This window comes from Ostrinia nubilalis, chromosome 11 (genome assembly GCF_963855985.1).
Source record: "Ostrinia nubilalis chromosome 11, ilOstNubi1.1, whole genome shotgun sequence".
NCBI lineage: Eukaryota > Metazoa > Arthropoda > Insecta > Lepidoptera > Crambidae > Ostrinia > Ostrinia nubilalis.
Window position 1 is genome coordinate 7,622,286 of NC_087098.1, and position 24,698 is coordinate 7,646,983.

Consider the following 24,698-nt stretch of genomic DNA (forward strand, 5'->3'; position numbering starts at 1 on the left):
GTCTGTCTGCCAAAGCCACCATGACCCAAACTTCATGTTTGGCCATGGTTCTTAGCTATGTTGGGAGCATGCGCTGACAAACTTTCAGCCTTTATAAAATAACGTAGGTCTGGCGTTCAGTAGCTCTTAGTCTAAAATAGAAATTAAGCCCTTCATTGTTACAACAAATTTCCAAGTTTCGTTCGTATAGTCTATCAATAACTTCATTGTAGCAGGCCTGGCTCACTTCGCGCGGTACATCCGATAATTACCTACAGCGAAGCGCCCCGCCGGCGGGTATTATATCAGTCGAGTGTCACGCGCGCGCCCGTCAGGACGCTGGCGTGCGTTGTAGTAGGTACCTAATTCTATGATCGAAGTATTATTTAAAAATGGACATAAAGAGAAAGAAATATTGTGCGGCGTTCGGGTGTTTAAATTCGAAAAGAAATCTACCAGATTTATCTTTTTTTTCGCTTCCCAAAGATGCTGAAAGGTATGTTTGCCATGTAGGTAATCAATAATTCTTAGGATAGTATAGGAACCTAACCTACCATGACTACTGCTCAGAATGCGTTCGTTCGTTTCAGCCAAATGACGTCCACTGCTGGACAAAGGCCTTTCCCAAGGTTTTCCATAATGAATGCGTACTTACCTACATACCATACGTACCTCATTATATAAGTAGATTAATTATTTTTTCACTAGACAGCAACCCTAACAGCGTAAGAAGAGTTCAGAGGCACGCGATAGAAAGAGACAAAACTTGTAGGTGAATAAAATTGTAGGTACGTAGTGCTGTGCGAGCTGAATTACACTGTATCGCGTCGTAGCAAGACTCGCATTTATTTAAATCGTCTTGCGGAGTAATCCTTCTGTACCTGTACTATTACTTATTCTGTGATTGTAGTATGGATTCGTCGTGTCGTTTCTACACAGAGTTAGCAGTATGTAGTGGCTATTTATTTTAAGTCAATACAAATGTCGATTGTCAAATTAAAAACTTATAGTTTCCTAATAAGGTCTAACAGTAATAAAAACAACATTATTCAATGAAGTAAACCAACAAATATTTATTGATATATCATAAATATAAGTATTACATGTTCTACAATTACTTCTCCTTAATATTATTAATAAGGTAAGTAATAAACATAGAACATTAAAAAATAGAGAATATCGAAAATTTTCTGCTCAAAATATTTTTAAATTCGTCACTTTAGCTCATGAATTAAAAATAAACATGAAATTATACATCGTTTTAATTTTACCTACAATACTCAAAACTTAATCAAGTTTCCAGTCATAATCATACAATCTTATCATATCAATTCATCCTTGCACAATGTAATACAAATATAACTCTCTTACTGATTTTTCCATTGACGTCACAAATACTTAGGTAAATATTTAAATATTATTGTGTTAGACAGTTTTAGGTACACAGGACATAATTAAATGTTTTGAATACTAACACTACAAAAACTATTTGCATCTATTGTATTATTAACACATAAACTGTAAAATGTATCAAATGACAAATCAATGTGAAATTAAATATCTTAACAAATCGACAAGACAACATTAAACCTTATAATTAATGGAATATAAAAGAAAGATCACATCGTCTCCGTAAGATCACACCAGACAGATTTTAATCATCCGTTATATGTAGGCGAATCAGACGGGGTCTTTAGTCAGGTGACAACCATCGAGTCGAGGCACTCGCCTCCAGATCAACAACAAATCGGGGGACACATCAATCTCGCGTGTCGTGTCGCGTCATAATCTCAGAGGTTACTTCTAAACAAATCTGTCAATTTAATCTTATTTAATCCTAATTTCACCACGTTACCAGAACGCATCGTCGAGGTGCGGCTTCTGAATCGTACGGATGCGATATCGTTGGAACACGACACGACACTCCAGTGTCTAGCTCTAGTTAGTGCCGGCCGACCGCGCTCGGCGGTCAGTTGGGGACATTAGAGAAGTGCTAGGGGTGCGCTAACAATCTATTGAGCGCGGGTGAGCTGGGCTCACATGGAGGTCGGCGACCAGAAGTTCATCTCCCTTAGTTCGGAGGGCTTGGGGCGGAAGGCCTGGGCGGGCCGCGAGGGCGCGGGCGGGCGGGGGGCCTGCTCGGCCTGCCGCGCCTTGTCCCTTGGCGCCGGCCCAAGACTCTCGACTGACTCCGCCAGCGTGCCGACTGTAAACAAAAACTAAAATTAGACTTCTGAGAGATATTTCCGATGCGATTGTTCGGTAATTCTCCGACTTGGATAATTTTGTTACAATGATGCTCTGAGGCCCTACAACGTACGAAACTATTCTTTTCCATTGTTCTATCAATGTATCACTGATCGCTCACGATCACTCACCTAACGAGTGGCCAGAGCGAGATGTCTAGAGCCGATATATCCAGAGCTGATATTCAAAATCAAAGTGTTCAGAGTAAACAAATTACCTCATCCGTTTTGTCGCAAAGATAGATAAGCCAAACGTGATAAAACTGACAGACAACTCATTGTGTAGTATGTGATGTTTTAATCGATCGAATTTTAATGAAGATTTACAGATAGAAGATTTCCACTATCACCAACGACATTTTCAACATTGTTTATGTTTCTTTTGGATATGACAATAATATGTGGTAATATTTTGTCGCTTTGACAAAAAAAAACACGTTCATTGTTTTCATTGCACAAACATTATTTATGTGTAAAGTACTTGTGACGTCATAACAAGCTAAACATTTTTTAAGAAAATCTTTATGTTTACCTACTGGTTCAATATTTTATTTTTATTTTAGGACTAGCGGCCGCCCGCGACTTCGTACGCGTGGACCTTGTTTTACCCCCGTTAGATATCATGATAGATGGCGTTTCACGGTCGCATGAATATTTACAAACGTCAAAAACAGTAGTTGTCCAGCGCTGTAGATTTTAACCAATGACGATAGATGACGCTTTTTAGACACGTCTTATTTATTTATAGAAATTTATTTGTCACATATCGTCATTAATTATAGCCTATATGTTAATCTGGGTTATAAACAATAATACTGTAAAGTTTCAACAAAATCCGTTCAGTAGTTTTAACAATTAATAGGATTATTATAAATAATTAGTAGGATATTAGTAGGAAGTAGGATGTTAACTTAAGTAAAATGATCTAAATTGTTATTATGAAGTAAATAATTATTATTTTATTACCCACAACACAATGCACACAATAAATTATTAATTATTTAATTTCATTGTAACTAGTTTTTTTTTAATGTGTAATAATAATAGGAATATACTAAATAACTTACATATTAATCTGAAATTATCCATGCCTGATGTCAACGAAATAAAAACAGGAGCGAACTGGATCAAACTGAACTCACGACGTTCACAGAAACCGTGCGATTATATCGGAGTGTAAACTAACAGTGACAAAATGTATACGCTACATCTACATAATATACTACGGAGATTCACGTGCACGCACTAGGAATCAAAGTTTACTTAAGCATACGTCACGAATGTCATTAGACTCATTCATCCGCCACGTGTACAACATTGTGGACAAAAGATTGAATAACTACATTCTAATGATACAATGCTAAATTACTTCACCCAATTGCGTCACTAAACTTATTATACAATACGAACGAGATCGCCAGAATCAATTTAGTGAAGTTTAGTTTTACCTCAATTTTAAGGACTTAGATAATTTGTGCAATCAACCTCGTTTATAGTCGCTGTTCAAATGTTTATCCAGCAAGATATTTTATCTCCACAATGCTAACGTAGATCAGTTATTTAGTATATTCGTAAGTTAATGAATAGCCTATTCATAACATGTTTTCATAAAGTTTTACTTATTAGTCAGCTGTTTGACATTATTGCGAATGGTTCAATGTTCGTATTGGGTACAAATTATATGGACGTAATGATGAAAAGCAAGAATTCTAATTTTGTTTGACGTCAATGTTGACAAGACAGTGTGTATAAAGAACTATACTCTTTTTCACGTAAGATGATCCGTATGACACTTCAAGGTTATCCATATTACGCATACTACATATCCCAACTAATATTATAAATGCGAAAGTAACTCTGTCTGTCTGTCTGTCTGTCTGTCTGTCTGTTACGCTTTCCCGCTTAAACCTCGCAACCGATTTTGATGAAATTTGGCATAGAGATAGTTTGAGTCCCGGGAAAGAACATAGGATAGTTTTTATCCCGGTTTTTGAAACAGGGACGCGCGCGATAAAGTTTTTCTGTGACAGACAAAATTCCACGCGGGCGAAGCCGCGGGCGGAAAGCTAGTGCAGAATATTTTTGAAAAAATATTTGTATTTTATTAGCAATATAATAAAAATAAATTAACTACTTGTCTTGAAATATATAGTAAAATCTGAGTCTATTGATTATATTTTAATTAAATACGATGTAAATATATTTTTTATTTAATGTACGCAATGTGTGAAACGGAATAGATTTAGTGCTGGGGTATTTCTTGTATGATAAAATCGATTATTTCCGCGGTTCATTAATCGATTACAGTTAATACTTAGTTATTAAAAACATCACAAAATACAACTATATTTTTCGAATATTGACTTTAATAAACGCATTGAAAATAAATTAATAGTATTTAATTTAAAGAAACAGAACCAGTACTTTTTAGGTATCGTTTTTTTGAACACGAACCATGAAATTTGAATATTATCAATAAAAAATTGTTACAATAATATTTGTAATTAAAAAAACATGTTTTTTGTTAAATAACACCTGTTCAAAATATTTCTCTAAAAGTAGGTTTTACTAACTCTTCGAAAAAAATCGATAGATAAATCGCTATGGTTTAGTTATGTGACATCTCTAAATCTTTCAAACTCGAAACGTCATACGGATCATCTTAGGTGAAAAAGACTATAGCATTTTCCCAAAATGTGTAGGTTATGAACTCCGCGCTATGTAAAGAATATGACTTGTTCTAAGACAGCTAGTTCTACGTCATAATGCAACGTGACAATCGTACTAAAGCACTCATTGCATCATTTTAGTGCCAAAAATAATTTTAGAATTTACATATTATGTTGACGAATGGGTTCAATAGTTATTCTAGGCAAATAATGCCAATAACACAGCAACAAATTTCAAAATGTCTGTGCATTCAGTTTTTTTTTTAACTGCATTTTAACGTGTTTTATTTTCTAACTACTACACAACATACAGTGCTTATTTTACATTATATTAATTTGAGCAGAATTTACTTTAAATTATGGAATATTGTAGTCCAAGATCACCTTTGCGACAATTCAGATTTAACACAGGCAAGGAGTCACACGCAATCTCTAGTACCTTTCTCATATTTTAATTAGAGTTAATTGACACTCAAGTTAAACTGTCCTTCCGGAATTTCTTAAAGCGCTTTTATATTAGGGCATTAGTAGCGCGACTGTAGCGCGGCAGCGGCGTTTTTATAATGTAAAGGCTTGCATCCGCTGTCACATAGTATGAAATTTTCGGCAGCGCGTCTGTCACGCGTTTGTCGTGCTGCTAAATCGCCTAAATGTAAAAGCGCTCTAGACAATAATTTAAAAAAGTACTCCACAAACCTTGTAGCCTGGTTTCCACGGCGTCCTCCTCAGCCAGAGTGGAAGTGGAGGTGGTGAGGTCTTTCTTGAAGCCGAGCAGCGCCATGGTCAGCCATGAGCGGCTTGAAGCGTCTTCTACCGGCTCGAACGGAGACGTGAAGTAGCTGGAACCAGAGACCAGACAAATGAGTATGGAACTTAACACTGGTAAATTAGGTAGTATATTGCATCAGTCAAATAAGAAACTATAGGAAACTACTTGATTATCCATAAGCATCTGTTTACATACGAAACAGTCGACTTTGTATTATGACATGTCATTCATCAATGTTCTCTGTGTCCTTCAATCCTTACAGGTCATTGGATCTCATTATCAGAAAACATTAATTCTTAAGTCTCATCGCGCAATACTCCAGCTTAAGTATTCTAAAGATCAGGTACGATATTTCAATACCTTCCATTACAATTTCCTATGTCGAGTGAGTTCTGGTATTAAATGAACTATAGTGAATAATGTGAGGCACTTGGAAACAAATCGCCAAGAGTGTCTTGCTCAAAATAAAATAATTGGACAACTACAAATATGCGCGAATGTTATCAAGGGCATTCCCTACCGAGATAATTAACAGAAATATCTTTGTTCTATTACAAACAAGGAAGAAGGAAGCTTCTCACTACCTAGTCGACATTCCAAAAGTAATTTATCAAATAGTTGCTGTTGCTAGGATAGGAAATGACGGCTAAGGAAAATACATACTAAACTTATTGTTTCTGTGACAAAAGAATACTAACAAGTAAAGCACATGTGCATACACGATAGTTCATACGTATGACATGTGTGTGACAATGGTAAAAAATGTGAGTAAGACACCATCTAAATGAAAAATTGCTAAATGATCTTAACAATTTTTAGGTAAATGATAGTAAAAACCAATTTATGTCGAAAACATCCATTTCAACATTCAAAAGTCATCATCAAATTGAACTGTCGTTATACTAAATTGACGTTCATATAAGTATAATGGCAATGAACATTTTTGCTTTGTTTTAACCAGTATAGAATAAGAGGAATCCAGTTTGAATGTCAAACAACCAGTTTCGTTAATGTCTGCTAACGTTGATGACGCACGAGTTGCGACATTCTCACTTCTCAGTAACCACTAACCGCGATAATTTCATTTCGTTGAACACCGAATGTTCGGCTGCATTTTATTATCAACGTTCGCGCTCACTTTGTGACGTAATGTTTATCACATGTTTAACATAACGTATTTACCATAATCGTTGAGATCGTGCCACACCTCTCGAATTTAAAATTCAACCGTATACGTCAATTTGAATTTGATAAAGTTGGTTGGGATATTCCGTAGCGCAAAATCCAGCTAAATAAAGGATGACGACCACTATCACAAAGTATTATGCTCCTTTATCATCAAGTAGTGTTTTAATTGTAAAATAATAAACAAAGATCTAAGCGATTAAGGTTGTCCGCGTGTGAACGCGAATTTATTGTTCTTGGCAATGTTTGTTTGTTCTAAATATTAATTTGTAAAAAACAGATAAAAATTGTATAAACAAAGAAGTAGCGATAACGATGTTTATACCTATGTATAATGCTCTCTGACTGGGTGTAGTACTATCAGTATTAAAATATACAGTGTTTACAGTTTCTAAAATAGGTAAATTAAACAAAAAAAAAGAGATGTATTGTATTATATTATTCATAGGTCATGCTGGCATCTGTGTTAATTCAAAATGTCAACAAAGATCACGCCATTTTTAACCAACTTCATGAAAGGAATCGTCTGTATGATTTTTTTAAATATCAACATTTTCAAGTTCATAAAGAGCGCGGCGATACCGGTTTACGATCATGTCATTTAAATGAATATGCTCAGGAGATGATGCAAAATACCATAAGGATTTCCGTAAGCATAGCTGACCGCAATGTTGTGAACATCGCGGTCTACCGCAGCCACTATTGGTATCATTAATAACTTTGAATTTGCATGAAATATCATCTTTGTGCCACCATTTAAATGTCATGTGACAGTGAGTTTAGCTATAAAAGTGGGCGTTTTGAATTCACGCCAGTAAATTGATACGTGATCCATGACAACAGACAGTAGAAATCATTAAAATTTGATTGATTTAGGGCAATGAAAATTAAAGCCACTGTAAAATGTAATTGGCCTGATGATACGCATAGTGGTTTTATTACACCGACTAGGCAGGATACTGCAAATGAGCGCATTCATACCTTGACTCATGACGTTACGTATGTTCCGTATTTCGTCATTACGTATCTGTTGTTATCTAGTCATGTGATTGTTGAACCAATTATTATTTACATTTAAAAATAAACAATATGCAAACTGTATGTACGGACGAAAACCTTATTTCGACGCACTAGGGGCGACTTTGCAAGTAACATGTGTAGTCTGATGTGCTTATACTACAAGCAGACTGCTTGTGGCTACGATTAAAAAACAAAAACGTAACGATGCGCTGTTTACATTGCTAAATGTTTGTCTGGATTACACGTGACTGATCTTGTCACAGCGAGGTAAATGCAAGAGAAGCTTTGGACAACACTACAGCCGTACAAATGCCCACGTGGTTCATCTAAGGCTGGTGGCAGGTTGACTTTTATTCAAAGCGCAGCTCATTCATAGCTTGAATACATTTTTCATCGCAAGCAGCTTTAATTATGACGGAATGCGAAAGTTTAAAATCCGTTATTTCAATATTTACATTACGGACTCGAGCTAAAGAATTTAATAACTAGACTACTATAGACACATACCGGTTTCCGGTCATCTTGCGGCGACTAGTAGGGCTGGCGTTGGGCGAGTGCGCGGGAGTGACGGGCAAGCTCTTGCTGCCGCGACGCATGTTAAAGTTGTAGTGCTCCGCCGGGTCGTCTTCTGGCGAAGCGACCGTGAACCCGCGCCCCGACCGACCAGACACCATCTGATGAGCGACCTGGAATAAATACAGATTTAGGGGTGACGCAACAGAACAAAATGTTGCAAAAGTAGTAGGTAATGCAAGCAACACACTGTACGATAAGAGCAGCTTATCTTGTCGGACGAAAATACACTGTTATTGTTACCACTCAGATTTCCCAATTAGATAATTTCAGGCATTACGTACGTTATGTTATATCATCGACGTAGATGTTTTCTGTTATTCCTTTCAATATAATTTACTTTCAGCAAAATGTTGCAAAAACAGTAGGTAATGCAAGCAACAAACTACGATAAGAGGAGCTTATCTTGTCGGACGAAAATACATTGTTATTGTTACCACACAGATTTTTCAAATTAGATAATTTCATGCATATTACGTACGTTATGTTATATCATCGACATAAATTATGTTTGTTATTCCTTTCAGTATAATTTAATCCGGGTGGATATGTTCTATTCCTAGTGTGCGAGCCACCTAATGCGATAAAAAATTATCGTAGTGCAACCCCGGTGAACTAGCAGACCCCCCGTATCAGTGAGTAATATAATAATTACTGTCGTTAATTAGCAGTGGTCACTCGCATGAGCGGTGCTACCGACCTTGACGACGGAGTTGCCGCACGCCGCGCCCTCTCCTTTGAACCCGTCGTCCACGCCGGCTGGCTTAGGCTTGGAAGACACCGACTTCACTGCAAATAAACAAACAGTATAACATCATGAGACTAAAGTACTCAACAACACCATTTACGTCTTCTTTTGTCTACCGGATTGGTAATGTTTCCGATTTTCGTGCCTCCAAAACAAGACAAAACAAAAACAGTGCGTTTTAATGGCGTACATAATCCGGTGTAAGGTAAATAGACAATAACCCATGACATCACAGATAACTGTGTACATAAATGATAAGTCATGATGTGTGAAAAATATTTACACAAACAAACGTGTTTTTTAAGGTTCAAGTCACAGTTATTACGCGAAATTACCAAAACAACATAGCACTTTACAGGTAATTAATTAATCAACTTTCAGTCGTGCTAAGACAGGAATGCTGTCAAGACAGCTAATTGGGGCAAAGGTTACATCGATAATCTCAGTAGTAAATGACGAAATATTTCATTAAAGCAATAATGCTCTACATAAGTAATGACGACCACTTCATAATAAACAACTGTAAATAGGCAAACATTTTATGTTGTGCACATTATCTCTACCCCAACGATATTGTATGCATCATTTGTGTGGTGAAAACATTTATTAACTGAAACGAATCCGAAAAAAAATTGTTTCCAACCACTGCAACTCCTGCATAGCCAGGATCTTATGGCCTCTAATGAAACCCAACCAGTGAAGGTTCAACCCAGAGGATACTGTCTTGGAACCCGCAACGAATTTAATTAGAAGAATATAAGAGGAGTTCGAAATCATTCGAGGATCGACTTCCTCCTTCACAAAACGGAAGACTTGACTGAAAGATATAATCTTTTGAAGTATGAGATAAAACGTTAATAAAACTCACCACTTGTGTTGATGGGCGCAATGCTATGCAGAACGTCCTGGCACGGCTTGGTATGCTTGGACCAATCCTTGTCCTTGGCACTGCTGGCGATAGCCGTGGCGGCTGTGACTTCCTTGGGGATCTCAGTCAGCAGCTTCGGCAGGTCTTGCTCAAGCTTAGACTTCCCTAACAGCACGTCCGTCTTGGGGTAACGAATGTAGAAGAACGAGTCTTCAGGAGCTGGTGGTGATCCAGCAAACGCCTCGAAGTCTCTGTGAACAACATAAAAAATAATATTAGCTGGATAGGAGAAAATCGTCTTCTAGAGCTAATTAATTATGGCCTTTTACATGGGACTGCTGTACAAAATTTACTCCAAATTTTGAACTACTAGATTGATTTGATAGAGATGAAAATTAAATAAGACTTTTTTTTCTCTTTTCAAACAGAATCACACTTTGCTGACTTTTATTATACGAACGTAATTCGTTATTTGTATGTATGGATTTCGTTGAATACGTACAAAGGACAAACAAGTCAGGGATAAAAATAAGAATTCGCTAATTTGAGAAAAAGGGATGAATCACACAGGTTGGAACAATTATAACATAAAAGAATAGATCTGGTCTGCGTAGACTGCGGACTGACACTGACGAGTGTCATTATGGCCGTGGCATTAACCCCAGTTTTCTGAGATCGACGACAAAGATTCACAGCTTATACCATTATTAACAGGTTTGGCATATGGTGGATCACGAATTGTATTATTTTAAATAGCTAATGAATGGCCTCGGGAAAATAAAACTGTCGGTGATTACGACATCTATGCGCAGGAGCTGTACGCTTCTGTCGCTGTACATTCATGGCTACGTTAACGAGGAAATGAACTTTCAATCGCATTATTACCTGGCTAGTTTTCAATTATACTATTGTTAATAACGCACAAGCCAAATCTACTCTCAGCCAGCAGAATTAACACAATCAAGTAGAGTGCTCACTTACGGGAGGTAGCAGTTGAGTTGTGCAACAAGATTCCTCTTCCTAAACATTATCTTGAACTAATATTCGACCACGTTAAATCCGACGAGCAGCGGCCTAATTCACCGGTACAGTTGCAGCGGGATTTATTTATAGCGAGTTTAAAATCCACTCCGCGGTTCAATAAGATGGCGCCAAATGCAAAACGAGCGACAGAGAACTGACTGAAACGATTCTAGAATAGCTTTTGCTTTTTATATGCCGCAAAATGTTGTAGGCATGCAAGTTTATCTTATCACAATCATAACAACTGAGCGAAACGCCTCAGTATGAAAATAACACGCCTCGTGACGTCATTGCCAATCGGCCAATGCGAGAGGTTCATTAGCACACTCCCTCTGGTTTGAAAGAGCACATGACAGAAATGACGATGGAGGTCAAAGACAGGCTCTACCGCTCGTGACGTAAGCAACATCACGTAAACACGTTTTGGCAAGTGACCACTACGAAATTAGATTTTCTGTCATTAAAATCCCGGCCGGATAATCTTGGGAAGCAATTGTGGAATTTTCCTGAACCAAATTTCACGACACGCGTCTCAGACATTGTCTTCAGAAACCTAAACAAGCTCCTGAACAATAGTACTATAACTGCAAAATGTACAATCAAACATTCGATCACAATCTGGGGGCACGGCAGTGCCCCCACCAAGTCGAGCAAAGAAGCGGCACGGCCGTACCATCCTTTTCTCGAAGCAATTCAGGCCATTTTCGACCGCCTGTAACTTCGTTGTGGATAAAACTAGAAGGCTGAATTTTCATTAGCTATGCAGACATTGTAAAGACACGGTATATTTCAAACATTCAATTTGAACCAGTAGTTTAAGAATTATAACGGGTCAAAGTTTCTTATTTTGTCACTCACTGACTGACTGACTGACTGACTGACTGACTGACTGACTGACTGACTCACCGATCATCAAAATTCTAAGGCACTTCTAGCAGACCTAGAAGCTTCAAATTTGGAATATAAGTAGTGTTTGGTGTATGAATCAAGGAAAAACTAAAATATTTGGGGGCACGGTAGTGCAACCGCCAAGTCGAGTAAAATTTTTCAATTTCGGTCCAGTTTTCTAGATACATAACTGCTGTCTACAAAATACAAAAAGAAATGAGATCCCATCAAAAACAATACTTGTCAAAAAAAACCAAGTCTCGCAACTCAGTTGTTCTACGGTAAAAAGTTGTGAGATCCATGTAATACCAAGTCCAGGCCAGGAAATCTTTAACGTTTTACATAAATATATTGACTTGGCCATCGCATGAAAACACGTGTAAATTAAATTATTTAGTGCGATGGCCAAGTCAATAATTTATGTAAAACGTTAAAGATTTCCTGGCCTGGACTTGGTATTACATGGATCTCACAACTTTTTACCGTAGAACAACTGAGTTGCGAGACTTGGTTTTTTTGACAAGTATTGTTTTTGATGGGATCACAATTTTTTGGTCGCCTAATGAAAGAGAAACGTGTTTTGTTTCCTAAACGAAATCTAAACACATAAAGATTGCATTCTTATGTTTTGATATTAAGTAGGTAAATGGAAAATTATCAGATTATCTACTTAGCAGGACATTAGCATAGAAGTTAAACACGCAATAACATGAAAACAAACTTACATATTGTAAACAACTACTATGCAAAACGTAATTTAAGCTTATTATTACAAATACCTGTATAAGGGCATCCACACACAATTTTAAGCTGTTATCAATTTAGGTAGGTACCTACATGTCCAAATATCTTAAGTAATGATCCAACTGTCAAGTTCCAGGCTCCTTTTGAAGAGAAACTAGTTACGATAAGTTGAACATATATTCTGTGTATAATAAGAAAATCAACCTCTAAAAACCCTTTTTTAAAGAGATTTGAATTCTTCATCATTAAAACATCTTTTGCCCCTAATTGCCTGTATTCTCCATAAATAATATGTTCTTGATCTCATCACATAGAAACAATTTCCTTATTGTACCTATTTAATGGAACGGGAAAGTTGTTACCTATTAAGGTGCGGGTAAAGCGGCTAGCAAGCCCATAAAAAATCTTTACAAATGAAGTAATTAAGTGAACTAAACTATATTGTAAGTATTACTTTGAAATTAATGAAAATTTAAACACAGTGAAAATTATCTCAATACTTAAAACAAAGCACGATAAAGAGTGCGTGTGGGGTGAAACTTGAGGTTACTGTAGCCACCTACTGCTACGTAACGAAAAATATTGACACTCCGATTATCAGCCGTGTTGCTGAGGACAAACAATTGCGATAAAGATAGCTTAGCGCTCGTCACTTCGCATCTATGTACCTACTCTACATGCAAAATTTTCACAATTTTCACGGACTTATCAAGCCACAAAATTAATTATCGACGCGTTTAAGAAATACGCTGAATTCATCTATGCTTAATCTCATAATCTAGCAGATGATAAAACATTTACCTTAAAAATCTCTTCATATTGTATCTTCTTCACAACAACACAAACACTGTCTTTATTGTTAACGAAACTGTTAAATACTGAAATTAAAATAAAATATTCTTTGCTTAGTAAACTTTCAATTCGCACTGACTTTGGCCTTTGACGTACGTATCCTTAGTCCGTACTGCTTTCCGGCAAAATCATGACTATTATTTTATGAGCAAAAGAACCCATTTGTGATTGATCCCACCTTCTAATTAACACCCTCATTATGACGTAGGCAGGATTTAGTCACACAAAACATCATTAAATTTAATAATGATGGATCTAATTGATTGTGAAAGTTTTATCATTAGATAATAGTATGACATTATTATAGTAATGTTATTTTGAGCATATTTGAGTTTTAGGTGCAATTAATGTAGGATTTCTTTCTATTATAATAAAATTAAAATTACGCAGAACTAAACAAAAACTTGAATTGAAGACTAGTTGTCCTTCCACGACAGTTTTCGAATTTCTCGTGGGATTAAAATATCATGGGATTATTTTTTCCGTAAAAAGTAGGAGTAGTAGTGTCACTGTAAAATCCATAAACTACACACTAAAAACTTCGTTACTCCGTTTCAACATAAAAATAAGACAAACAAAACATACATTCAAATGTTTATACAGTGTGAGTCACGTTAAAGTGTACATATGAAAATAGATGAAACTAGACCTATTTTTATCGACAAAAAAGAGGTCAAAATTTTTTTGAGATTTTTTTAAATTTTTTTATAGATTTTTTTTTCTTCCTATTTACTTATTGTAAAGAAAACGTAATAACTTTTAAACTAAGAGGTATATCCTGATAAAATAAAAACAGTAGCAATGCAAAATAACAGGCGATACTAAAAAAATACATAAAATGCCCAGAAAATGCCAACAAATAATAAAAAAATATACTTTATGAAAAAAATCTGCTTTTAAATTCGTGTTTTTTTTGGTTATTTGATAAATTTTCTCCAAAAAATGCCCCCATAACAGGTGGTTTTTAGGGATCCGTAGCCAAATGGCAAAAAACGGAACCCTTATAGATTCGTCATGTCTGCCTGTCCGTCTATCCGTCCGTATGTCACAGCCATTTATTTCCGAAACTATAAGAGCTATACTGTTGAAACTTGGTAGGTAAATGTATTCTGTGAACCGCATTAAGATTTTGTTGCAAAAATAAAAAAAAATAAAAATATTGGGAGCTCCCCATACTTAGAACTGAAACTCAAATTTTTTTTTCATCAAACACCTACGTGTGGGGTGTCTATGGATAATAGGTCTTTAAAAATGATATCGACGTTCCTAAAATACTTTTTTTCTAAACCGAATAGTTTGCGTGACAGACGCTTCCAAAGTGGAAAAAAGTTGGTCCCCCCCCCCCCCCCCCCCCTCTAACTTCTAAAATAAGAAAATGAAAAATCTAAAAAAAAAACATATTATGATGTACATTACTATAAAAACTACCAACGAAAATTGTTTTGAGCGAGATCTAGTAAGTAGTAGACGGACAGGCCCGTCTATCCGTCCGTATGTCACAGCCATTTTTTTCCGAAACTATAAGAGCTATACTGTTGAAACTAGGTAGGTAAATGTATTCTGTGAACCGCATTAAGATTTTGTTGCAAAAATAAAAAAATAAAAATATTGGGAGCTCCCCATACTTAGAACTGAAACTCAATTTTTTTTTTCATCAAACACCTACGTGTGGGGTGTCTATGGATAATAGGTCTTTAAAAATGATATCGACGTTCCTAAAATACTTTTTTTCTAAACCGAATAGTTTGCGTGACAGACGCTTCCAAAGTGGAAAAAAGTTGGTCCCCCCCCCCCCCCCCTCTAACTTCTAAAATAAGAAAATGAAAAATCTAAAAAAAACATATTATGATGTACATTACTATAAAAACTACCAACGAAAATTGTTTTGAGCGAGATCTAGTATTTTTTTTTAATACCTCGTAAATCGTAAACCGCTTATTACCGCGTAATCTTTCATACAGTAACTTAAATTTAAAAAAAAATATTTAAATTTCATAAATCAATGGTACGGAACCCTTTGTGCGTGAGTCCGACACGCACTTTACCGTATTTATTATTTTTTTATTTTATTTTTGCAACAAAATCTTAATGCAGTTCACAGAATACATTTACCTACCAAGTTTCAACAGTATAGCTCTTATAGTTTCGGAAAAAAATGGCTGTGACATACGGACGGACAGACAGACATGACGAATCTATAAGGGTTCCGTTTTTTGCCATTTGGCACTTTTTTTTTCCAATCATTGTCTACTTTTTAGCGGGATCTGGGGGCCCCTTGTAACCCCGGGGCCCTGGGCTGCAGCCCAATCAGCCCATAGGTAGATCCGGCCCTGATCATTGCAAACGTTGTGATAGGGATAGAGACATGCGATTTTTGGTTTTACGAAGGTAATACGATAGAGAATAATAAAAAGTAATAAAAACCACCAGTTATAGGGGCATTTTTTGGAGAAATTTATCAAATAACCAAAAAAAACACGAATTTAAAAGCAGATTTTTTTCAAAAAGTATCATTTTTTATTATTTGTTGGCCTTTTTTGTGTATTTTATGTATTTTTTTTAGTATTGCCTGTTATTTAGCATTATTACTGTTTTTATTTAATCAGGATATACCGCTTAGTTTAAAAGTTATTACGTTTTCTTTACAATAAGTAATTGGAAGAAAAAAAAAATCTATAAAAAAAATTTAAAAAAATCTCAAAAAATTTTTGACCTCTTTTTTGTCGATAAAAATAGGTCTATAGTCCGATTTTTAATTCGACGGAATTCTGACAGCTGTCATTTTTTGACAATTCAGATGTAATAAGCCTTTTTTGCTTTGAATTATTAATAAATAATATGAAATGAAATTTCATCAAGTACAATTTACAAGAATGAACTATTTTTTGTTTTGTGAATTCAATGAACACTAATTATTATGTACATTTTAGAGATTAAATAGAAAAAAACGTGTTTTTAACGTAGTAAAACAACATATTATCATAAACGAAAATATGTATTGATCATCAATCATCATTATCGTCATCATAATCAACTTGGATTATAAAATTGGCATCTTGTTAAGTTGATTATTTTATGAAGCTAAGATTTTATTAACAAAAGGATTTTCATAAAAAAGGTTTGTAACCCATGGATTATTGGCCAGGGAGACCAGTAATAGAAAAATAATTTCCCAATTTTTTTTGTAACTTCAAAAGTATGATAATAAAAATTCAAATAACCATTTTGAAATGATCGGTACATTTTTAAGCTTTAGTTTTTCAAGTGAAACCTTAAATTCAAGAAAGGATTATTTTTTAATTTATGAAAATGCTCTCCATTCTTAGTGGGAATGTTTCAGTGTTGACAACACTTCTGAAATGTCAAAATTCCGTCGAATTAAAAATCAGAGTTTAGTTTCATCTATTTTCATATGTACACTTTAACGTGACTCACACTGTATTTTATCATTCGGGTATCTAATATTCACGTGTTCATAAACGTTTAATACGAAAGTAGAGTACAATAGAGTACAATTTTAGATTTAGATCACAGTAGGTAAACTAAATACTAATAACTGTGTCAAACATGTGTTTTAAATTTTAATTTTAGGTAAACGGCTACTTAGTTATGCGCTGTACGATTTTATTCATATTTTGGCCGTTTGATTTTATAAAATTGTTTAAATCTGCGGCAACAACCAAGAATTCAGAATGAACAAAAATACTCTGGTTAAATCGAGAAATTAAAGAAATTGAACATTAGAGTTAATTTACAACTGCACGGATTTGTTTTTATAATTTACAAGATTAATTCAGGTATTTCTTTATATTTTTTAAATATGTACTATAGGGCCACGTATCAGGTCAGTTAGTTTCTACTAAAAATTATCAGAAATAAGCATACAAATAACTAGATTAACATACGGATAGCGATTTTTAACTAGATAAAGTGCTTATTTAGATAGGTAACGTAATGTAAATTTATATTCAATGAAAATGGTAAAAATCTAACACCTTCAAATGATATCTACAGACGAAGGTACCTACGACGCATGGCATGCGTAATGCTCCAGCTGCATACCGTAATCAAGTCGGCCTCGATATACGCCTTAACGTGTTGCAACCGCTTATGAGAGAACGTCATCTATTGACGTTTGAGAGACGGGTCAGCATAGCTATGAAAATATAACCATCATTCAGTCAACAAAAAACAGTCATCAGTCTTGATTGGGTAATGCAATTTTATGTTAATAAGTTTCTTAGAAGTTCATGTACCTACATATTAATAACTTTTCTAAAGAACATTAGCCAAAATTGTATAGCAATTAACTAATTAGGTACCACAAACATAAGCATAAATTAACAAATGAATTCTAAGAATACAATAAATAAGACAGCCACTAAAATACATTTGAAAGTAGTCTTAAATATGAAAACCGAGTGCAAGACTGAAACGACTGCCAGCAAATGGCCGCTCTCAAAAAGCGGTTTTGAAGCTAAGGAACTAAGAACGATTTTAGAACAAAGTATAGCCTGTACATAGAGCCTATCGGATATAACAGCGTTTATTACTTTGCTATTAGATTGCGTAGTATCTGGCGAGCTGCACTCTCAATGTCATTTGACAATTGCTCTCAATGTATTGAAATCTAAGTAATTCGAAGGTATATTGCTTAGCTTACACCTTTTATATTATCTACACAGCAGGAAACAAGTACCGACCCAAGAGGTAAAGCGAGAGGAGCTGTTATTTCGAAAACTAGATGGCACGAAAATGCCACCACGGATCCAAGACAACCTTGATCTACCCTCATTGATCTGGCCCGAAATGGCTTATGTAGGCTTGATCACAAATCTTTCAGAATACAGGGTGTTTGGCGGAATGTTAGACAAACTTCGTGGGTGTATAGCAGCGTTGCCAGACGTCCCGATTTTGGCGGGACGTCCCGATTTTTTAATCAAATTTAAATGTCCCGCGCGGGACAGGCTCAGTCCCGCTTTTCGGAGAGAGACACTCACTTCACCAGAGCCCCGATTACGGTAATTTTTAACGTCTGTATTGGAGACGTTAAAATTACCGTAATCGGGGCACTGACTATTGTTTGAAACGCCATAATATTATTCTAAAGAATAAAACTTTTTTAATTTCGATTTTTGTTTTTTTTTTTCTTTTTTTATTCTAAAGACGAATTTAACGATAAGAGTAAATCTGATTTAAAATATTATTTTTTTGTTAAAATACATTTTCTATGGCTACTTTTACTATCTATTGTCACGTAAACGTAATTTTAAGTCGAATAAAAAGATAAATATTTCAAAACCTTTGATTAATATACGTTTTTTTACTATGTCCCGCTTCTGACGGAAGAATCCCGCTATTTTCACTCAAAAAGTACCAAAGTCCCGACTTGGCGAAAAAAAAAAAACTGGCAACGCTGGTGTATAGGTAAGGCCATTTTAAGAATACAAGTTCGCCCATTTGACCCTCAGTGAGGTACTATTTTTTTAATTGATATTTTTGTTTTTTCAATTAAAAAAAAGTAGCTCACTTAGGTTCAAATGGGCGAACTTGCATTCTTAAGATGACCTTACCTATACACCCACGAAGTTTGTCTAACCATCCGCCAAACACCCTGAATAATGTTCGAATGTTTACTCTGAGTTTTCTTTTGATTTTACAGTCCCGCACGCACTGATATTTCCTGTTCGCTTCGCTCGCGTTCATTTTAATTCAAATGGTAATGGTTTAAAATAAATTATTCATATTCGTATTATAAGGGTGATTTTTCTTTAGGATGTAGTAGTAAATAAATTTTTGGCAGCCTTCTATTCTATTTTAAAGATTTATGTCCCCTGAAGGTATTTGATACTCTAAAAAAAATTTAATTCGATTTTTAATTAAGTAAGGTAGGTATGTACTTAAGTTAATAGATAGTGCTAATTTATTACCAGTCACGTCACATTATTTCAAGAAGTTGTCTAGTTACCTTTTAGTGTAAAACTTTCCTATTTGCAATAGTTATATACATTTATTAAAAATACTTAACAACTCGTTGTTATCTTTAAACTTTTCGAGAATCTTTAACGAGTAGATAAATAAATCAATTATCAATCAAAGCAGTGATAAGTGGTTAAATCAGCTTGGCTATGCAATGTTAGACAGAAATACAGGGTGGCCAAAACAGTGAGGTCTAAAAGAAAAATTTAGATTCCTTACATCAAGGTGTACCTAAATCACCCCCATGTATACAGGGTGTTAGGTAAATGGGTATATGAGCCGACACTAGCCCATGTTAACATGGGCATATAAATGGTATGGTGAACTCAGAAAATTGATATCTCCATTTTAATTATTTTAATTTTCATACAAATCAGATTTTATAAAATTTATTTTGTATGAAAATCAAAAAAATTAAAATGATGATATCAAATTTCTGACTTCACCATACCATTTATATGTCCATGTTAACATGGGCTAGTGTCGGCTCATATACCCATTTACCTAACACCCTGTATAATACGATTGTGCTTAGTTTAGGAGATAGAGTTAATTTTGTGATATTTTAAAATTTTATGACCTAGTAGGCTTTAAACATTTTTATCTTTTTTTTGGGTTGACTTTTTTCGGATTTCTTTTTTTCGACAGATTTGTTATTAATTGCAGATGTTTGAAAAAAATAATCACCTTCCTATCGTTGATTCAAGATACAAAAGTTTTGCTAGAAACATTAAAATTATGCTTTTATCAGAATACTATCAAATTTTCAACTTAAAAGTTTAAGTAAAAGAAATAACTTCCATAGGTCCAAAATCATTTTAAAAACTGCGCCGTTTCCTGAACATTCATAATAATACAAAAAAACATGTACTTAATGGGCCACTATTTCCTGTAATCGGTCCACTAAAGTGGTAAGTCGGAGATTCCGTTACATGTTTTTGACTTTCTTAGAGTGAATTAATATTGGGAATCCTCTAAGTTTACATTACGTAGAACAGATTTAGAGCAGTAACTGGACAGAACATGTTTTTATTCTCAACGAGGAAGCTCTTGCCCTTCATCACACCTGGCGGAAACTGATGATTAGGCTGAAGGTGGAAGGGAACTTCAACTACAGAGGAACTATAGCTTCCTACCTCCAAATGCCGGAATACAGTAATGCTATTAACATTATTGTTATAGTGACAGACTTAGGAAAATAGAGTTGCTAGCCAGGCAGACTTAGATCAAACCCTACCGCCAACCAAACCGAGCAGAAAATTTCACCTCCACTGGGAATCGAACCCGGGATCTCTGAAACTTACCTCTTACCACTTGAAGACAGAGGCAGTTTTTACATTTTACTGTTACCCTTGAAATACCTACTACAGTGAGAAGAAGGAGGGATATTTGGTTTATGTTCATTAAAACTTACTTAAAATAACAATGTGTTCCAGAATTTGGAGGTAGGAAGCCATAGTTCCTCTGTAGTTGAAGTTCCCTTCCACCTTCAGCCTAATCATCAGTTTCCACCAGGTGTGATGAAGGGCAAGACCTTCCTTGTTGAGAATAAAAACATGTTCTATCCAGTTACTGCTCTAAATCTGTTCTACGTAATGTAAACTTAGAGGATTCCCAATATTAATTCACTCTAAGAAAGTCAAAAACATGTAACAGAATCTCCGACTTACCACTTTAGTGGACCGATTACAGGAAATAGTGGCCCATTAAGTACATGTTTTTTTGTATTATGAATGTTCAGGAAACGGCGCAGTTTTTAAAATGGTTTTGGACCTATGGAAGTTCTTATTTTACTTAAACTTTTAAGTTGAAAACTTGATAGTGTTCTGATAAAAGCATAATTTTAATGTTTCTAGCAAAACTTTTGTACCTTGAATCAAAGATAGGAAGGTGATTATTTTTTTCAAACATCTGCAATTAATAACAAATCTGTCGAAAAAAAGAAATCTGAGAAAAGTCACCCCAAAAAAAAGATGAAAATGTTTAAAGCCTACTAGGTCACAAAATTTTAAAATATCACAAAATTAACTCTATCTCCTAAACTAAGCACAATCGTATTACATATATGGGGGTGATTTAGGTACACCTTGATGTAAGGAATCTAAATTTTTCTTTTAGACCTCACTGTTTTGGCCACCCTGTATATAAAAAATATATTCTAACTAAGTATCAAGATATATCAACCTACATAATACATATAACAACTAGCTACTTCCCCAAAAATAAACTTTCAAATATTCTGAATTAGCTTAAGCATTCTGAACAATGTACAGATAACATGTTAAATGCAAAGCAATAAACATGTTATACTTTATTTAAACTTTGCATTTTATTTAAGCAAACAAAACAAAAAAACCGAAACTACAATAATCAAATAGCAATTTGAAAAAGAAATTGAAAAGTGGACTGAGTTGTGAACTTAAGTTGAATCATGGAAAAAAATCCTATTCTTTCAAATAAACTGAATATGAATTATTCATGTTTAAAAAATCTAGAAATAAAACTTTTAATTAAAAAAAATAAGCATAAATGATAACCTTATGTGACTTTAATATTAAGTTGCTCAATATTGAGAATGCTATTTAAAAATAATAATAATAAAAGCACTTACTTTGCTGGCTTATTTTTCATCCATACTGGCAGATTGAATCCATCCTTAATCTCAGGGTCAGATGCCATCTTGTCAATGATATTTTATTAAAACTTAAACTTTAACACAAACAATCCTAATCAAAGCACCTAAAGAACTGCTTCAACACGGAGCGGGGAATTGAATGATTTGAATTATCTTGAGCAGAAAAGATAAGATTGTCTCAGTTGGTTATACAACATTGACATTGATATCATTTGAAAAAAAAAAAACAAAGAAGAAATTAATATAATAGTTAACCTAAGGAGAGAGGCCTTAAAGCACTCAAGACACCCTCTGGGATTCACTGGACTTGAGAGAAAGAGTTGATGAGCCCATCTGAAACAAATAAAAATACTATGAACACTTGCACATGCACTGTCCCCCAAAAAGCTTCATAATTACATTTAGTTTAATTGGATCCCAGTTTTAGATCCTATTTTTTTTTTATATTAACAATGGGTCTCATTTGCTATTTCCATTGAATCGCATGTAAAAGCAATATTTTTAAAATGTGGGGTCCAATTTGGACCATAACGGAAAACATGTTAATTTTCAACAAAAATAATTATACATATTTATTATGACAGACCAGTGTTGCTTTAATGTAGGGGCAATTGGTGGATATGGGGATCTAAAGATAAACTACAATAAGTACAGTTGACAAGCATATCAGGGTATATACTGCAAAATCAATTATGCCTATTACAACTTTTTCAGGTGCCACAAATGCCACAATACAATAATTAATTATGTGATGCTGTCTGTATCTGAAATGGACCATCTGTGAAACATTTCTTTCACTAATGTAAGGAACAATGTACTGTTGCCAAAATCATAGACTAAGTACTGAGGACTGGCAAATACATTACTGAGATGCATGGTAAGTAGGTAGTTTTTTTTGTGTAAAATCATAATTAAAGCATGCCTACGAGATTGTGTAAGGTAGAGAAATATAAAAAAAATTTCGCTACTGAGCTATTATCCTTCGATTGGTAGATACGTTACAATAATATTTCACTGGCTTTGGCTGGCCACAAAGGAACAGATAATATATCAAATGGTTAACTAGCACATAGGGACATAGTTAATTCTACTTTAATACATTCGTAGTTTGTGGTACATAGGTAGGTAGCAATGGATGCATTGTGGTATGCAGCACAGATGTAGGTACATTGTTAAAACTAAGGAATTCATACAAAGTCAACATGTACGACAAAATTCCCAACACAGTACTATTAGCATCATGTGCCTTACATATTAACTTTAAATGTTTTATGATAATAAGTCATAATAACAGGGTCTTACAGTTTTCGCAGCGATGTTAGATGAATAAATTTTAACCATTTTTAAAACCAAACACAAAAACTGAAAAATTATTGCACGCCACACGTTCGCGTCGTCGTCAAATGTCAAATTGTTTTTTTTTTTACATTCAGTAAGGAGGGACTTTGTCCAATGACAAACAAAAAAATGCGCCCTCTGTATTTCAGACACCAAAAATGGACAAAAAATTATTTTTTGACGTGCTTCTTACTTCTTCTTCTTCTTTTATTATGGCAACGTCTTGGTATTGAGTGAGAACCATGAAGCTAAAGATAAAAATGGAGGCCACACTTGGAACAACAACTTGAGTCAAATACCTACTTATCTCTATCTTGCTCTCTGTGGGCCGACCTCTCTTTTAGTGTGGACTGTAGTATTGTTATCTCCTTATTTAAATCTCCTAGTAAATTCTTCGAAATAGCCAATTGACTAACCAAATCAAAAGTTAAACAAATAAATTTAATAATTAAATATTTGAACTACGATTACCTAGTTAAATTAAAAATCATAAAATTGTCGCCTGTTTAGGCTTAATGTGTTGGCGAATCAGGGAATTACAATCCCAATTCCTGAAGAACGGTACCATGAGGCAACATCGGCCCAATCCGGCCCATCATGGGCGGTTGTTTACTATTTTATTTACTATGCAGTTAATTTCGTTTGAGATTTTTTACAGGACCTAATCATTGTTTTATCACAAGAAATGGTGCAAAATTTTGTAGTGCGTAGTTGCGGTAGTACGTGGTGTCCCGGAAGTGACTTATGATTCCATGCGTAAGTGTTTATTTCGTGATTTCCGACATTGGATCATTGTAAACATTTTTCACAGTAATTTCTTCCTAAAACGTTTTACCAGTGTTAACACTTATTATTTAATGATACCTATGTCAAGAAATAAAGATTTTACATTGAGTTTCGTTGACTTTGAGCAAATTTATATTTTTTGTTTATTTAGAAAGAGAGAGTCTGCCCACAGAGAGCGAGGTAGTGATACGTAGGTTATGCTTCAGGTAGGTATTCGAAGTGTGGCTTCCATTTATCTTTAGCTTCATGGTGACAACCATGATTTTTACCTGAATGTCTCCAACTTCCTCATTGGCCCTAGAGCAATTCCAAGTATACCATCAATAAAAGCCTAATTAGAGTCATCAAACCTCTCAATCATTCAATTAGAGCCATTAGAACTTCATAACTATGAGT

At 34.8% G+C, this 24,698-nt stretch overlaps 1 protein-coding gene across 3 annotated transcripts; it reads right to left on the bottom strand.

Annotated features, from left to right (window-relative positions):
* Positions 1-1,024: 1,024 nt before the first annotated feature.
* Positions 1,025-23,600, bottom strand: LOC135076168 (uncharacterized). 3 transcript variants are annotated; one of them, XM_063970632.1, is made up of 7 exons: positions 23,481-23,600; positions 22,155-22,511; positions 10,058-10,308; positions 9,142-9,230; positions 8,376-8,554; positions 5,591-5,733; positions 1,025-2,185 (listed from the first exon to the last, which is right to left on the bottom strand). In XM_063970632.1, exons 2-7 carry the CDS (start codon positions 22,220-22,222, stop codon positions 2,016-2,018), a joined length of 900 nt encoding a protein of 299 aa, XP_063826702.1. In that variant the 5' UTR covers positions 22,223-22,511; positions 23,481-23,600; the 3' UTR covers positions 1,025-2,015. The 3 variants fall into 3 exon arrangements, with proteins under 3 accessions (XP_063826702.1, XP_063826705.1, XP_063826704.1); XM_063970635.1 differs by lacking the exons at positions 22,155-22,511; positions 23,481-23,600 and adding an exon at positions 13,514-13,545; XM_063970634.1 differs by lacking the exons at positions 22,155-22,511; positions 23,481-23,600 and adding an exon at positions 11,039-11,244.
* Positions 23,601-24,698: the final 1,098 nt, after the last annotated feature.

Excerpts from the sequence above, each read along its gene's own strand:
- LOC135076168 (XM_063970632.1), bottom strand. The coding sequence starts at position 22,222 with ATGGCATCTGACCCTGAGATTAAGGATGGATTCAATCTGCCAGTATGG. Across the intron at positions 10,309-22,154 it reads ATGAAAAATAAGCCAGCAAA|AGACTTCGAGGCGTTTGCTG; the intron begins GTAAGTGCTTTT and ends TGTTGTTCACAG. Across the intron at positions 9,231-10,057 it reads TGCGCCCATCAACACAAGTG|TGAAGTCGGTGTCTTCCAAG; the intron begins GTGAGTTTTATT and ends GTTTATTTGCAG.